The 18,865-nt window shown below is 40.2% G+C and overlaps 1 protein-coding gene across 1 annotated transcript in view; it reads right to left on the reverse strand.

Annotated features, from left to right (window-relative positions):
* Positions 1–9,833: 9,833 nt before the first annotated feature.
* The window catches only part of LOC126235735 (alsin), a 234,067-nt gene continuing 225,035 nt past the window's right edge, over positions 9,834–18,865 (reverse strand). Inside the window, exons 13-14 of the mRNA XM_049944514.1 lie at positions 11,100–11,282; positions 9,834–10,962 (exon numbers count right to left, since the gene is read on the reverse strand). Coding sequence (XP_049800471.1) covers positions 10,915–10,962; positions 11,100–11,282 — 231 coding nt within the window. The 3' untranslated portion in view covers positions 9,834–10,914. The remainder of the gene's footprint in view (positions 10,963–11,099; positions 11,283–18,865) is intronic.

The raw sequence follows: 18,865 nt of genomic DNA on the forward strand, positions 1-18,865 counted from the left end.
TATCTGCAATACTCCCTGGCCTATTTAATGATAATATAAAATGAGTTGCTTTTCTTTGCAATTGTCCTCAGTCAAGTCTACATGGTAAGGATCCCATCCAACACAACAATACTCCAAAGAAGACAGTAAAGTGTAGACAATTTAATGAGTATGCAGCCTTTACTGGAGAATCATTGTTTTCTGTCATTTTTATGTTAGAAAATACTTATCAAGGACATGTATAGCTGCTGATGTCCAGCTTTAGATTACTCGGCAAAGCAAAAGTCCCTATGGGAATCTGGTTTTAGACTCAACAACCTGCAGTGATTTAGCTCTAAAACCGATAGTGCTTAATCTGACCATAATGATTAAATTTTAACAATAAAACATACTGACACAGAACCACAAACTATAACCTCATTTCCATCTTTAGAGAGAAATTATAAGGCAGAACACCGGAAAGAAATTTACAAAAATGATGCATGTGGGAAATTTTACCCTCTTTTAAATATATTCATACAACACTGTTAGACTTGTTTGCCTCTAATAAAGATGAGGGTAAAATCAAACACAAGCCATGATAATATCTGTTATCTCCTGGGATTAAAGCATTTTGCATTAGGAAGAGAGAGATACACCAGGCTCAGAGGACAAGCTGTAGTCAAGGGCTGTTACTTCATTACAAACAGTATTGACAAATCCTCTAGCCTGCTGGATGTCAAATGTTTTTGCTCTAGAGCCAATACTGACAGAGTGAGTCAGCACTTTGAGCCGTATATGTACAAATCCTATTATTAACATACAAAAATTAATATGTTATAGGTCCCCAATAGACTAGCCATAGTAAGAGCACAACAAGTTGGCCACTGGTCCCCAAGTACTGATCTTTAAAAGTCATCACTACTCAAAGTTCTTCATGTCAACTGTTCTCTGTTCGAGATTGCTGCCACCTTCAGTGACTCAAATGTTGATACTGTAACTGCCTGATGAAGCATTGTGATTTTTCAGTAAGTGGATCATTAATTGATTAATAACAGTAGCTGCACTAATATTTAAATGCATTAAGAATATGAGATGCAATCATACACTTTTACTAAATGTTTTGAATGTTATTTTTTCTTCTACTCATTGTGTTGTATTACAACAGCCTTAATAAGTTTAATGTGCCTTCCTAAAAATAAGTACCATTTTGAAGATGCAATGTACATTCATGAATCCATGTTACCATGTTACTTTATACTATAGAAGTTGATTGGTGTGCCATGCACACCTGTGAGTTTTCAGTACTGGGAGTCAAATAATAAAACATTCCCCATCTCATATTCTCGATCCCCACTGTGGCTGCATTACTTGTCTCCTGCCCTTGAGGTAAGCATCCAGCTACACTTGGCTCAGGGCCGAATTTTCGAATGTCAATTAAAATTAAGCATATCTTAAAATTTTACTGGGTTTGCACATATTTTTGTGACACTCTTCTCTGCTTACAAAGGTTGGCAAAGGTGGTACACTACTGGCCATTAAAATTGCTACACCATGAAGATGAATTGCTACAGATGTGAAATTTAACCGACAGGAAGAAGATGCCGTGATATGCAAATGATTAGCTTTTCAGAGCATTCACACAAGCTTGGCGCCAGTGGCGACACCTACAACCTGCTGACATGAGGAAAGTTTCCAACCGATTTCTCATACACAAACAGCAGTTGACCAGCGTTGCCTGGTGAAATGTTGCTGTGATGCCTTGTGTAAGGAGGAGAAATGCGTACCATCACGTTTCCGACTTTGATAAAGGTCGGATTGTAGCCTATCGCGATTGCGGTTTATCGTATCGCGACATTGCTGCTCGCGTTGGTCAAAATCCAATGACTGTTAGCAGAATATGGAATTGGTGGATTCAGGAGAGTAATACGGAACGCCATGCTGGATCCCAATGGCCTCGTACCACTAGCAGTCGAGGTGACAGGCATCTTATCCACATAGCTGTAACGGATCGTGCAACCACGTCTCGATCCCTGAGTCAACAAATGGGGACATTTGAAAGACAACAACCATCTGCACGAACAGTTTGACGACGTTTGCAGCTGCATGGACTTCCAGCTCAGAGACCGTGGTTGCGGTTACCCTTCACACTGCATCACAGACAGGAGCGCCTGTGATGGTGTACTCAACGATGAACCTGGGTGCACGAATGGCAAAACTTCATTTTTTCGGATGAATCCAGGTTCTGTTTACAGCATCATGATGGTCACATCCGTGTTTGGCGACATCGCGGTGAACGCACATTGGAAGCGTGTATTCGTCATCGCCATACTGGCGTATCACCTCGGCATGATGGTATGGGGTGCCATTGGATACATGTCTCGGTCACCTCTTGTTCGCATTGACAGCACTTTGAACAGTGGACGTTACATTTCAGATGTGTTACGACCCGTGGCTCTACCCTTCATTCAATCCCTGCGAAACCCTACATTTCAGCAGGATAATGCACAACCGCATGTTGCAGGTCATGCGGGCCTTTCTGGATACAGAAAATGTTTGACTGTTGCCCTGGGCAGCACATTCTCCAGATCTCTCACCAACTGAAAACGTCTGGTCAATGGTGGCCGAGCAACTGGCTCGTCAAAATACGCCAGTCACTACTCTGGATGAACTGTGGTATCGTGTTGAAGCTGCATGGGCAGCTGTACCTGTACACGCCATCCAAGCTCTGTTTGACTCAATGCCCAGGCATATTAAGGCCGTTATTAAGGCCAGAGGTGGTTGTTCTGGGTACTGATTTCTCAGGATGTATGCACCCAAATTGCGTGAAAATGTAATCACATGTCAGTTCTAGTATAATATATTTGTCCTATGAATACCCATTTATGATCTGCATTTCTTCTTGGTGTAGCAATTTTAATGGCCAGTAGTGTAATTTTCTGCTGGATGCCAGGGCTTATGGGTATTAAGGGGAATGAAGTGGTGGATGTAGCAGCCAAGGAGACATGCCGGGATCCTCAGTTCATTTGGTGTGCTACCCTTGCATGCTATCACCTCACTGTTGATGTATGAAGTCATGCTTCAATGGGAAGATGAGTAGCTGGAAGTTTCAGACAGCAAACTGTGCCTAGTAACATCCACACACAATGGCATATGTAATTCTAACCATGCAGATGGGACGAGGCCCTTCTCTCATCTTCACATAGAACACAGCTCTCCAATGCACAGCTTCTTACTCTGATAAAAGGATCCACCCATGTGTGGTGCTTGTGGTATGTGGAATATGGTGCACTACATTTTAGTGGACTGTAGTTTGCGTTTAGACAAGAGGACAGCAGCTCAGTTTTTTTGTCTGATTTTCCCTCTATGTTAAATGTGGTATATATATTTTTTTTCTGCAACGTGTGACTTCTTTCCTAAAATTTTACAGCAATTAATGCGGTGTCAGGGGGGCTGGCTCATCTGTATATTTTCAAAATGATCAGCCAACCACATATACATATGAATATGCTTTAGTTCTCCTATTGTCTTACATATGTTTTACTTATAAGTTTTAGAACACCTGGCTATTTACGAGATGTGTGCGGGTGAGATTAGGAGTGCATGAGTGTGATTTTATATCACATTGCTTTTTTTCCTTTTCTTGCCTTTTATACATTTTAACCATGTTCATTTCTGCTAATTTTCATATGGGCACTGATAACCTATCACTGGGCATGGAGCAAGAAAACTACACTCTTAAGAAGTTGTCAACATTACTTACGCATTGGGAACAAGGTTTTAGTACTCTGTTGAAGATGCCATCAATTCCATGTGAACTTTTACTTTTGAGTGAATTTATTATTCTCCAATTTCAGTAGGAGAGGAGGGTCTTTGGTCAGTCATTTTTACTTTGGTACCAACAGCAGACACAAAGCTGTTATCTTTTACACCATTGGGCAGCATTTTATTTATTCTTTATGATTTAATGACTCACAGTCTTGCACATCATTAAGTAATTAATTCAACATTGTGTTTCACAAACCCCTTTGTCGTGGAGAAAAAGCGTTACATGAAGAAATATGATTAAAGCATGAATGGAACCACAAACTCATTGTTTGCATTGTGCCCACCATTGGCTTTAAAAGTGCAATGCCTTAACAAAATGGCAACAAAGCATTAGATCGATTGCATGTTGGAATACGCAAGATGTTTATCTATTATAACTGTGCAGCATGCATTCAAAAGGAATTATGGAAAAGAATTGACATTTAAACAAAGCAATGTGTGTTGCTATCGACAATTTAAGGACACTGGTTATCTCTGAAAATAGAAAAGCAATGGACAACCAACTGTGCCACATGCACCCATGGAGAGGGTGAATGAGTTTCACATGCAATTAAAAAAATCAATTGCCTGTGCAAGTCATAAACTCGAAACACAGCAACTAACTGTGTGGAAGATTTTGTAATGGCATTTACATTTCAAACCGTACTGTTTGAAACTCTTTCAATGGTTAAAATCAGAAGATTACAGCTGGCACCTTCAGTTTTATACCACAATGCAGGAAGCACTTGAGGATGAACTTTTGGCTCCAAGCTAATGTTCAGCGATGAAGCAACCTTCAATTTATCAGGGAAACTTACAAGCCACAATGTGAAAGTGTGGGACATTGGAAATCCTCATGACATAGTAGCAGGACTGTCTACTACTGTAACTGAAGAAATGTGGTGTCTACTAGACTCCTTTATACTATCATACAAGGTTTTCAGTCAACTAACAGTAAGTGTAGCTCTTCTGCATATCCACCGAATATTGTAATTAAGCAAGTGAAGCAAGGAAAATATCGTAAAATCCTGTCAATATTCTCACAGTTTATGCCATGCATATGCCAGAAACCATGATGCTAGTCAAAGAAGACAGACTACAAGTCTTTCCTTCTCATCCTGTCCGATAAGTCTCCCCTGACCCATGATTCTGGCTCCAGTCATTTTCCTTCTCCACACTTCCTTCCCCTTCTGCTTGAAGCAGGAGCCACTGGCTCCAAATGCCTGCCTAATTATAACCTCTTATATATGTGTTCTGGCACTGTTTGGTGAGTAGATGTTTTATCTATCCAATAACACTGATGTCCAAAATTAAAGCAACAAATGGAAATTTTTCGAAGTTGCACTTATTTTGCTACAAAAGAGTATAAACAGGCGACACAAAAGTAGAAGCAATGTAAAAAAATACATAAACATGCATAACGTAGACAAAATGTTCTTTGTTTTTTCCAACTTGATGGATTCACACACACATTTCAACAACTGGTTAAGGTACTCAGTATGGGGTGTGACCACGTATGGCAGAAATACAAATCTGACAATGAAACGGTATGCAGTCAATGATGCCACCAATCTCACGTTGAGGCAGAAATGTCCATTCTTTCTGCAGAGCTACTCGCAAGTCTTGGAGAGTGGTTGATAGTTGCAACTAATGTCCCTAGTGTATCCCAGAGGTGCTCTATGGAATTCAAATTGGAAGAGTGTCCAGTCCACGCCATCTGTGCAATATTTTCCATTTCCAAGAAAACATCAGCCATCTGTACTCTATGAGGTTGAGCATTATCGTTCATCAGTACGAAGTTTGGGCCCACAGCACCTAACAACACCTGCACAATACATCCCAAGATCTCATCACGATATCTGACAGCAGTGAAACCTTGTCAATTCACCTGTAAAATTTCAAGAAGAGGTGTTCGAGTGGTCAACATAATCCCTGCTCACACCATTCGGGATCCTCCTCGATATTGGTTTCTTTCCACAATATTTGGATCCATAAATTGTCTTTCACATTCTTTCCAGATGAGAGTACATCAAGAATCACTCTCCAGATGAAACTGGGACCCATCTGCGAAAAGAACATTGGGTCACTGTTCGATTGTCCAGGTGGCATGTTGATGACTCCATTCTAAATGTTTCCTTCTGTGAAGATGCATCAGAGGTACACATGCAGCAAGTCTCCAACAGTAAATGCTGCTCTGGCGAAGCCTTCTGTACACTGTTTGCCATGATGCAACGCATCCAGTGAATGCTGCGAGGTCACATGCCAGTAGCTGTGCAGTACTAAGGAGGTACTGTCTTGCCTTTACAGCCAATGCCAAACGAGGTCGGCCCTGCCCTAAGTCTTCAGGATACAGTCTCAGTCTCTATAAACTGTCGCCACACACAAGAAACAACAGAACAATTCACATTATGCCAATGGGCCCTATTGGTTTGTGACTGTCTGCTTCCATTCTTGCTAGGTACTTCACCTCAGAGGATCAGACAGGCATCTTCTCTGTGCCATGCTGCACCGTCTGCGACTGTGTACACAGTGATTGTGGATATGGGACTACCCAGTGAGCACTATCCAGTTTAACAGGTGCCCTTATGTCATCACTGACATGGTTGGCCATTGCCCAGAATGCCACGTTCTGTGCAGAACATGATCATACGGACATCTGTTAATAGTTTGTATGATTATATCGTGAATGAGACACAGGACGGGGAAATAACAGTTTATTGGTTTAATTTTGGACACCACTGCAATTTATTATGACTACAAGCAGGAACATGGAAATTCATAATCATGAATCAAGGCATAAAACAGATTTTCATATGGTTAACAGAAGGTAAACTGTAACAACAAAAAGCCCATACATGAAAGAAGCTGTTTTTCGCAATTTTTGCCAAATGATCTTAAGACAGTGACAAACGATTCTTTTAAAAAGTGACTCAAGCAGTGACTTATCCATAGACATATAACTTGGACTTAATTTGAACAATAATGTAAGCAACAATACTGTCCTAGAAATAATTGTAGTAGTAAAGCGCATACAAAACCAAATGTTCACTACGCAGTGAATTACTGTTCCACTGTTTGAATTAATTAACTGTATCATGTTGTAAGAAATAATGTTGTAATATGCACTTTGTTGACATTGTTCATGCATATAAAATAACGAGTTATGAGCAGAAAATAAATGTTTAATTCTATTATTAATTTGAGAATAAATGGGTTATTCACACGCTATCTCCCATATACTAAAGCAGTCTGGTCTTCCCTCAATTTTGTAACACTATCCAATCAAGATTTGCCCATAAATCCTAGCTCATGACATAGTTACTATTTATTGTCTACAATTTGTACATACTGTTGCACCATAAGCTAACTGGAGCATTGTACTGCCTGGTGCCAATGCAGCAAAATGAAGTTATGTGGATGGAGATGCCATCATTGTGGTGGCCCTGCCTTATGAAGAAATAACACGTAATCAAAGTGTAAAAGTGCTAATTCAGGACGCTGATGAAGTGGAAAAATCTAGCTGCACCTTTGAAGGGTGAAGCTGGTAATATTACAGCTCCAGCTAGGCTCCTCCAGTAGCTGACTAAGCAAGAAGAACAGGCTGAATGATATCATCGCCATCCAATGGAGACACTTGGATGCTGCAGCCTGTTGTCTCTTCCAGGTTAGTGGTGTTGCTGTCGAAGAAATACTGGCCAGCAGACTCTCATAACACGTCATCCCTTAACCCAGATCAGATCCTCATTCTCAGATGCTCACTGATTTTCTCTGACATGACCATATGGTAGTGTATACAAGATGATAAGCACTGCTGTCTCCATCAGCTCCTAACTTTGAGGTGGAGACTGCTGCAGTGTCAGATGAAGCAGCCCATCATCTACCAGGGACTTCATCTCCAGTAGCAGCATGCTATCGCCTGTGCTGGGGACTGTATGCAGACGGTTTAGCATCTTCGCACCATTGGGTCTCCCTCTGGGTGAGCATCTCCGGCTAGTTGCCATTTCTCTAGTGGGATGTCTGTTCAAGAGGGAGGATACAGTTAGTCACAGTGACTAGGACCAACTATATCCTCCCTCACCTACATTGCTATGATCAACAATTACTCCTAAAATTACAGTGATCAATTATATCCTCACACTCAATTATATCTCCTTTGAAGGCATCACCAACAAACGAATCCTAGGCACAGCAGTGAACACCTGATGGAACAATTAATGCATGTTTCAACATGCACCATTCGTTCAGTTGTTTAATATGTTTGCATTTATTTATGTCGAAAGGAGAACTGAATTGAGAAATATAGGGGGAGACAGAATGGTTAACCAGTATTTACCTTCAGGAGGCAAAATTCTGAGAACTTGCTAAGAGAGACTTTTAAAAAGTAGGCAAAAACTATCTAGCTTTTGAAACTTGTAGTTCCTTTCTCTGGGATGAAGAGAGGAACGTTGGAAAGGAGGGTAGTATGAGAAGACAAAGGAGGGTTTCAGTGAGAACAGGAAATCAAGACGGTACATTGGTATGCAAGTTCCAAAAGCAAAGCATAATTTTGTTTCAATTTATGAAGTGTTTCTATCTCTTCATAATTTAAAAAAATTGGTTTCTGTTTTATAGAACAGGTCATCTTCTTACCATAATAATGAAAGTCAGCAGAATATGAGTACATCATTGACGGTAAATCATAAAAAAAAGGGAAACGAGGGAATGGTACATCATAATGGGATCTCTACTTTTTGAATTATGCGCTTTCAGATGTTATTCAATGATGCATCATTCCATTACAGTGACCACTTATTTCATATCTCTCACACAAACACTTGTAGTTGCATAGACAGATTAAAAACAAAGTTCTAAATAGACTGTACAGTAGATGATGAACGTGTAGATTTTTTTAGAAGCAGCAGGCCTACAGCTGGCTAGCATCTGCCACAAATCAATTGCTTACTAAGTACTTCAACGGCCAGAGACTGTGGTCATGCGTGTGCGAGTTGCGTTTGTATGAGTGGGTGTGTACATTGTCTATTTTCGACAAAGGCCTTATTGGCTGAAAGCTCATTTTCTGACAGTCTTTTTGTTGTGCCTATCTGGGACTCAGCATCTCCGCTCCACTATACGGTGAGTAGCAACTATCCTTTTCATAATATTGTCACACTCCATCCTGGATTTTCCATTATATGATTACTAATATAAATCACTTGATCTACATACTTCACAATCTCCTCATTATGGCTTTATGAAATCAAATGTATAGCTAATCTAATCAATATTATCATATTTATACCATGTGGTTCTCCTAGAAGGTAACAGCTACATTTTATTTTGTGTCTCAAATACTTTCTATTTTATTGTTGTGCAGTGTAGTCAGAGTCAGAACAAACAAATCTGAAAATGGGGAATTTTAAGCAACACTTAATGTAAGTGGGAAACAGAGTTGGTTTTTGTTGGCAACATAATGTTGTTTAAAATGTTGATTTACATTTTCAATTAACAAAATATTTCAGTTTAAGAATATTTATTGAGGGTGTCAGCACGGTGCGAAGAACAGCCAGTATGTCCAGAAAACACTAATTACGACTGCTGTGTGTGCCACAATCCAATCACAATGTAGACATAATGATTAACAAATTAAAATAGAGAAATGAGCATATAATCTGTAAAAATATGCAGTAGAAAGTGAACACACTGAAGACAAGCAAAATTAACCTAACAGTAAAACACTTGCACAAGAGTGTAAAAAACAGATTTAATGGTGTTTAAATTCAGAATATACTGCGTGTGAGGATTTTTCAAGAATGATTAATGGAAAATCTCATATAAAGATGTGAAACAAATGCTAACAAAGAGATAGAGGGACTGGCCAGTACTTAGCTCAGTACAGCCGATAGATACACAAAAAACAGAACCGAAAATTGAACCGAAAATTTAAAAAACAGAACCATAAATTTTCGGTTCTGTTTTTTGTGTATCTATCGGCTGTACTGAGCTGAGGTAAGTACTGGCCAGCCCCTCTATCTCTTTGTTAGTATTTGATTTTTCAAGAATGTCAAAGAAACAAATGAGATTTTAAATAGTGCTGTGTCATTAACAAAACAATTTTTTATTCATGCAAAAATATGATACTGCACCAACAAAATTAACTGTTAAAGAAAACTGTCCTTTTTATTATTCTTATTTGCTATGCAGAACTGAAATATTAGGAAATGTGGATAGGGTTACTAGGTGTATGGAAATGAGAAAAACAAATTAAATCTTGCCACAATAAATAGTGTATCATTTAAACTTAAATTACGTACAAGGAATTTGATGCTTTATATCAACTTTTTAACATGTCAGGAAATCATTAACTTCATAACAGGGAAAAAAATTTTACAGTTGTTCATAATTTAAGGTATGTACATCTTTTCATGGGGGGGAAAAGGCCACCTCATACGTTGCTACATGCATTTAAAATGGAGAACAGGTACATTATTCTTTACAGTTACACGAAATCTGATAAAACTTAACAATATTATAAAATATTAAAAATACTGTTTCCTTGCAACAATACATGGCACAACAAAAATAAACCTTTAAAACATATATAATTCTTTTTCATTTGAATTACAGTGCACAAAAAATGTGCTTGTGTTGTAAGAACAGGCTAATATAACTTTTCATAATTTAAAACCTTGATGTTCATTAAAAGAGAGAACACAAAATGTGTCAGATTATGAAAATAGTCATTCAAGGGTAACTACAACATAAAATAACAATGCTACAACTAGGCCATTTTATCTGATTGTCTAAATAAGTAATACTAAGCTAAACAGATATGTATCTAGTGCTCATTTTCCTAAGTTCAGGTACAATACATATTCATGTCTTTCAAAATAATTACTTTATACATATAAATAAAATTAATTCCACAGCCTAAAGAGCACCAAAAACAAACAATTTTATTCATAACAAATATCAAAAATACATTCAGTCACAGTAGTATAAAAGTTTCTTACAGATTTTGTTAAAAAAATCACAGTATATCAACAGCACATTTTTTATATAAAAAGGAGTGCTTTAAATGATTAAAATACAGTATTTAGATGCACAAATGAAATATACATGTTTAACATACTTCCTTTGGTAGAGTATTTCACCATGCTGGGGAAAGGTGTCCTACATGCTCACACTGATTTTTTCTTGTAGAATCTGATAATAACAAGCCTGAAAAATGTAAAGATGAAATGTATAGAATCCCAAGAATTACCATCCATTACTGTTAATAATATTTCATGTATATAGGACTATTATAAAAGCAGACAGAAGGTGTGAAATTACATAACAGGATGCAGATCTCTTACTTTTAATGTTGTGAACATTATTCCCAGTTCTCCATTTTGTAAATATGGTTCCATAAAATCTTCAACAAAATGAATTTCTGAACCAAGCTGAAGAATTCTTGCCCTGACAACAACAAAATGGAACACAGGGAACAAGTCATCCATTGTCCATAGATATGTTGTTCCCAGTTCCTTCTGAACAGCCTGAAATGGGACAGAGATAATGCAACTATAGACCCATGTGATACAATTCGGTTTGTGCACTTATCACCTATACAAAAACAAGCAGTTGCACTATGTTGTTGCCTGAAGTATTTTTAGACTACAATTTGCTCCCCTAAATATCTTACACAAGCCTGCCACTCCAAAACAAACACACACACACACACACACACACACACACACACACACACACTTATTTCTTTAGTGAGTTGTGCTTCTGCAGTCTTTAGTTTGTTAACTTTCAAATATCAATTGCACACAAATGAAAAGTTTCACAGATAAATGTACATGATAAGTGATAGAGCACACACATCTCCATATTTTAAATTAATTTTTATTTGCTTTTTGCCATACTTCACTGACAAACAGCACACAGGATAGTGCTCTGATATCAGCAATAATGAACACAAAATTGTTAAGGCTTTCATGTCCACTTGTTGACAAACTGCCTATTGGCTTCTGTCTCGGGTTCTTCGGCCGACGTTCATCTAATGATTTTTCTGACGTTTCGCCAGCACGAGTGGCTGGCATTGTCAAAGCTTCACCCTCCATTGCCGGTGGTGAAATGGAGCCGAGCTCGCGGGCGCAGACTATATGTACCTGGCGCGCCAACGTCCGAGGGCTTCTCCGCGGTCATTTCCGGTGCGGTTCTCCTCTTGCTATCTGCGACGGTCGTTCGCTGCAGTACGGGAAGCCAGGATCCGTTGACCTTAAGGCTTTCCTCTTTCTTGTTCAAACTGTTCACGTGTTTTTGTATTTCTACAGCTTCTCTGAACAATCGCGTGTGATAATGCTTCTCTACAGCCAGAACTTCCGTGTCGGCGAATTTTATTACGCGGTCGGTCTCATTCAGTGCGTGTTGGGGCAGGTGGAGAAATCGGCCATGGCAGAGCACGCACTGAATGAGACCGACCACATAATAAAATTCGCCGACACGAAAGTTCTGGCTGTAGAGAAGCATTATCACACGCGATTGTTCAGAGAAGCAGTAGAAATACAAAAACATGCGAACAGTTTGAACAAGAAAGAGGAAAGCGTTAAGGTCAACGGATCCTGGCTTCCCGTACTGCAGCGAACGACCGTCGCAGGTAGCAAGAGGAGAACCGCACCGGAAATGACCGCGGAGAAGCCCTCAGACGATGGCGCGCCAGGTACATATAGTCTGCGCCCGCGAGCTCGGCTCCATTTCACCACCGGCAATGGAGGGTGAAGCTTTGACAATGCCAGCCACTCGTGCTGGCGAAACGTCAGAAAAATCATTAGATGAACGTCGGCTGAAGAACCCGAGACAGAAGCCAATAGGCAGTTTGTCGATAATGAACACGCTGTAGCAGCATCTTCTTGGATAAGTGAGTGAGTGGGGAGTAATGTGTGTTATTAAGAAATTCTGACACTGTAAGTTTTCTACCAATGGCGTCATAATTCCTTTGGGGATTGCTAAAAGTTTATTACAAAGAATTCTTCTATAGTCATACAAAAATCCACAAATATAGAATAAATTCTAGCATTTCACTGCTCAATAACCTTCCAACCTCTCCTGCTGTCTCTTGGATGATGTGCTGTTCTGGGTGTCTACTTATTCCAAGAGTATTTTTTTCTTCTAACACTTGCCTATCGTTTGCTGATCATAGCTATTGGCAGAAGAATCAAGAGACTACAAATGCTTCTACTTGTGACAGACTCAATCGGAGCTAGTGTGCGTGTCAGGTCTTTTAAACTCCTCGGCTACTCCAAATATGCTACATACATGCTGTGCTCAGTGCTGGTTTCTTATTAACTAATCTCTCTACTTGCATTAGGTGCCTTGCAGTCTGGATTCTATCCACGAATAGGTAACTATGTAGCCTCTCCTGCTCTGAGCCACATAAATAAATAGTGTATCAACTGAACTTAAACTATATTCAAGGAAGTTAATGCAAAAAAATGACACCTTAAATGCTGTACACACATTTAACACAGAAAACATTATTCTTTCCAGTTACCTGAAATCTGATAAAACTTAATAATGTTACAGAATATTACAAATACTGTTTCCTTCTGGCAATACATGATACAACAGAAATAAACCATTTAAAACATATACAATTTTTTTTCATCTGAATTGCAGTGCACAAAACGTGTATGTGTTGTGAGACCAGACTAATATGACTTCTCATAATTTAAAACCATGATGTTCATTAAAAGAGAGGACACAAGAATGTATCAGATTACAAAAACAGAATTACTTTGATTTTGGAACAGGCCAACTCCCACTGCTTGAAAAAGAAGAAGGAGAAGGAGGAGGAGGAGGAGGAGGAGGAGGAGGAGAAGATTATGAAAGCAGCCATTCAAGGATAACTATGACATAAAATAACAATGCTAAAATTAGCCCATTTTATTTGACTACCTAAACAAGCAATATTAATAATATGGTGTGTTAGCAGTGATGACTCCCTTTGTTCCTCTGACCTCTGCCACTACTAAAACTAAATAAATACACTCCTGGAAATTGAAATAAGAACACCGTGAATTCATTGTCCCAGGAAGGGGAAACTTTATTCACACATTCCTGGGGTCAGATACATCACATGATCACACTGACAGAACCACAGGCACATAGACACAGGCAACAGAGCATGCACAATGTCGGCACTAGTACAGTGTATATCCACCTTTCGCAGCAATGCAGGCTGCTATTCTCCCATGGAGACGATCGTAGAGATGCTGGATGTAGTCCTGTGGAACGGCTTGCCATGCCATTTCCACCTGGCGCCTCAGTTGGACCAGCGTTCGTGCTGGACGTGCAGACCGCGTGCGACAACGCTTCATCCAGTCCCAAACATGCTCAATGGGGGACAGATCCGGAGATCTTGCTGGCCAGGGTAGTTGACTTACGCCTTCTAGAGCACGTTGGGTGGCACGGGATACATGCGGGCGTGCATTGTCCTGTTGGAACAGCAAGTTCCCTTGCCGGTCTAGGAATGGTAGAACGATGGGTTCGATGACGGTTTGGATGTACCGTGCACTATTCAGTGTCCCCTCGGCGATCACCAGTGGTGTATGGCCAGTGTAGGAGATCGCTCCCCACACCATGATGCCGGGTGTTGGCCCCGTGTGCCTCGGTCGTATGCAGTCCTGATTGTGGCGCTCACCTGCACGGCGCCAAACACGCATACGACCATCATTGGCACCAAGGCAGAAGGGACTCTCATCGCTGAAGACGACACGTCTCCATTCGTCCCTCCATTCACGCCTGTCGCGACACCACTGGAGGCGGGCTGCACGATGTTGGGGCGTGAGCGGAAGACGGCCTAACGGTGTGCGGGACCGTAGCCCAGCTTCGTGGAGACGGTTGCGAATGGTCCTCCCGATACCCCAGGAGCAACAGTGTCCCTAATTTGCTGGGAAGTGGCGGTGCGGTCCCCTACGGCACTGCGTAGGATCCTACGGTCTTGGCATGCATCCGTGCGTCGCTGCGGTCCGGTCCCAGGTCGACGGGCACGTGCACCTTCCGCCGACCACTGGCGACAACATCGATGTACTGTGGAGACCTCACGCCCCACATGTTGAGCAATTCGGCGGTACGTCCACCCGGCCTCCCGCATGCCCACTATACGCCCTCGCTCAAAGTCCGTCAACTGCACATACGGTTCACGTCCACGCTGTCGCGGCATGCTACCAGTGTTAAAGACTGCGATGGAGCTCCGTATGCCACGGCAAACTGGCTGACACTGACGGCGGCGGTGCACAAATGCTGCGCAGCTAGCGCCATTCGACGGCCAACACCACGGTTCCTGGTGTGTCCGCTGTGCTGTGCGTGTGATCATTGCTTGTACAGCCCTCTCGCAGTGTCCGGAGCAAGTATGGTGGGTCTGACACACCGGTGTCAATGTGTTTTTTTTTCCATTTCCAGGAGTGTATAATAAAACTTAATAGTTTCTTACTTTGCCAGTACAAAAATTCACCTACACAGATTCTTCAAGCACATAGAGCTCTTAAAATTGTTAATACGACAAATAATTATGCTCTTTGCGATGTGAGTTTAGTAGATCCTAGTTCCTACTTAGGTACCAGTTTGTAATATCTGCAATTTTGCATACAATCATCATGGAACTAACTAAACAAGCAAATACATTACTAGTTAAGCAAACATCTTTGACTCATTCATCATGGGTTACTGTTTGACGGGAAGCAGATTCTACAGTTACACTTCCTATGTAGATGGAGATCACACTTATCACAGTTAACTTTAGGCTTCTTTTGTAACACAAATAATCTCATTCCATTGTATGATGATATTACTGTAACACATCAACATTAATTCTGAATGACAGTAATAACTTTTTTGGTCCACTTTTGCTTGACTCCACACGGTGAAGAAAAAATGCCACATTTGGCAGTCAGCATGTGATTCCTCATCCCAATTCAAGACAAAATTGTATCTCACAAAACATAGTCCTGCCAAAAGGTTTAATAGAAATGCAATTTAAAAAACGAGACTCTGACACACTCTAACTGCTTTCAGTGTGGCCAAGAATAGGTAGCATGAACTCTGCGATGTGCTGGAGTTGTCCCATTAGCTCCGTGAGATGAAACAATGCTGTGGGGAAAGATACACAGACTCACCGATATACAAGTTGCATTAGTGCCAATCATTTTTTTTCCCAGTTAAAGGATCAGACTGTATCCTATGTATCCAATTTACACCTCCACAGTGCAATATCTTGTTTATTTCTTCCCGTTACTTTTACCTTTATTTAAACATTAAGACATAATATGAACTCCATATAGACATAACTGACCATTTTGTTTTGTGCCAATGACACAAATAAAGACAACAGAAAATAATAGTGGATACAGTAACACTGGCGCATCCAGTGAGGTACTAAAACACAATAGGTAGGCTACACTAGATTGCACATTACGCTACATACAGTAACTCCTTTCTGTACGTTTGACGTTGAGGCTCATCTTCACAGAGCCATTAAATACACCTACAAGCAATATTCACTTTAGAGAACATGTTCAAAGCATTCGCAAAAGTTTTGCCACTCAGTTGATCATACTTTGCTGGACCCTAAGCCACACACCTGCATTCACCATTGTTAAAGCGGCATGCAGATGAGCTATTAGGCCATGTACTTCCACGGCTGTAGTACTACAAACCTGTCCCTTTAAGTGTCCTCACAAATAAAATCTAGTGGATTTATTCCTACTGTCTCTGAAGCCTCTCACAGATCAAAGGTTCAGAAAAACATTAGTTTGGATATTGATGATTAGTATTTCATTTTAACATTGCATAGATATGGAAACCCTGCATATAAAGTATTATGAAGTACTTGTCTTTATCACACAATGGTCTCCAAGCCTGTAGAAACAGAAAAATCATTGTAGCCAATTGGTGTGCTACGAGGGTTGGAACTTTAATAGCGGCAACTATTTAGTTACAGCTTGTACAAAATAGATACGTGTTTCAAAGTTTTACTGACCTTCAAAGTAGTCACCAGAATTGTGTATAATCCATTGCCAGCGATGTGGAAGTCGTAGGATACTTTTAACATTGCCAGTTGTGTTGACAGTTCGAGCAGCATGATCTATTGCCCAACGAAATTGTAACAGTTCTGAAGTGAATCCCGTGAAGTGTTTCCTTCAGTTTAGAAATCGAGTTGAACTCACGAGGGCTTAAGTCAGGGGATTGCAGTAGGTGGTATAGCACTTAGCAGCCCCATCAGTCAAACAAATCAGTAACAGCTTGCACTGTTCATGCTTGAGCATTGTCCTGCAAAATGATGGTCAGGTCGTGCAGGAAGTGCCACCACTTCTGTCTCTATGCTGTTCATTTTTGAAACACAACTTACGACCAGCTTTCTGCAGGACCTGGCCATCATTTTGCAGGACAATGCTCAAGCATGTAAGGGTGCAAGCTGTTACTGATTTGTTTGACTGATGGGGCTGCTAAGTGCTATACCACCTACTGCAATCCCCTGACTTAAGCCCTTGTGAGTTCAACTCAATTTCTAAACTGAAGGAAACACGTCACGGCATTCACTTCAGAACTGCTACAAATTCGTCAGCCTATAGATCACGCAGCTTGAACTGTCAACACAACTGGCAATGTTAAAAGTATCCTATGTCTTCCACATCTCTGGCAACGGGTTATACACAATTCTGATGACTACTTTGAAGGTCAGTAAAACTTTGAAACACGTATCTATTTTGTACGACCTGTAGATAAATAGTTGCCCCTATTAAAGTTCCAACCCTTGTACAATATCATGAATTAGAATAATAATGCAAACATCAGCCAGCATTACATTCAGGGTACACACATTAACATACTTTTCCTATGCAAGATAATATATCTACAAATAAGTTATCTCATCAAAAGTATCCAGACATGTATTAAGTGGACATTAATATGGAGTGTGTCCACCCTTCATCTTTATGATATTGGAAATCTGCTTGGGACACTTTCAATTAGGTGTCTGAATGTCTGTGGTGGAATGGCAGACCATTCTTCCTCATAAGCCAAAACCAGAGAAGGTAAAGACATTGGAGAGTGGGGTCTGGAAAGAAGTTGACAGTTTCAACTTGTCCCAAAGGCATTCCATTGTGTTCAAGTTGGGACATGAGGAACCGAAACCATTTCAGGACTGTTACTGAACACATACCACTGCCTCATGGATGTTGCTTTATGACAGGGTGAACTGTCATGCTGATACAGTCAGTCACTGACTCTGAACTGTTCCTACTGCATTTAGTGCTTTCTTAAGTATAATGACGGGACCACACCCTAACAGTGAAAAACATCGGTATACTGTAATAACTAGGGCCCGGATTTTAAGTACCTAAAAAATAGTGAAATATCCAAGCATTTATGACTTAAAACTTACATAAATATGACCTTAAAAATAAAATATGACTTAATAGAAGTTTATTTAAAGCAATCTTGTTTGTTTATTTAATTTTTTTATTCACCATAAAGTAATACAAAATTCACTTCTCAAAGTATTGTAAGTATAGTTCTTTCTTTCTGTAGGGTTTGTGGCTAATTTGCACCTATTTTTTTGACTGTATGAATGTTTTATTTTCCAAACACAAAGTACAGCAAAAAGATCATCTATCGAAACAGTAAAACAATGTTTTTATTTCTACATAGTATTTAAAGCATTTCACATTATTTAATACTGTATGTCAATCTTCAGTACCTGCAAAGTTGCACTGGAACACAACGTGCATTTTCAGGTTTTCCATTGTCAAAGATCTACAGTTGTCACTGAGGAAAGCTCCTCTCCACTTCACAAGATGTCACTGCGTATTTGAAGGCAGCCAGGTCACTGGAGTTCAGCTTTGTTTCAGTATCTTCAAATGTTGTGGCATTCTCTGAAAGACTGTCACTAATTTTGCACAGTCTAGAATATCCAGGATTCCTCTGGAGAACACTTTGCAGTTTGGTTTTCACTTTGTCACCCACATGACCACGAGCTCGACCCAACTCACTCTGCACATGTTGCACAATACTCAGGGCCTCACATAGCTGAGTGCCAACAGCTTCCAGTCGTTTGGTGGCTTTTCATATCACTGAA

The sequence above is a fragment of the Schistocerca nitens genome, chromosome 2 (assembly GCF_023898315.1).
Source record: "Schistocerca nitens isolate TAMUIC-IGC-003100 chromosome 2, iqSchNite1.1, whole genome shotgun sequence".
NCBI lineage: Eukaryota > Metazoa > Arthropoda > Insecta > Orthoptera > Acrididae > Schistocerca > Schistocerca nitens.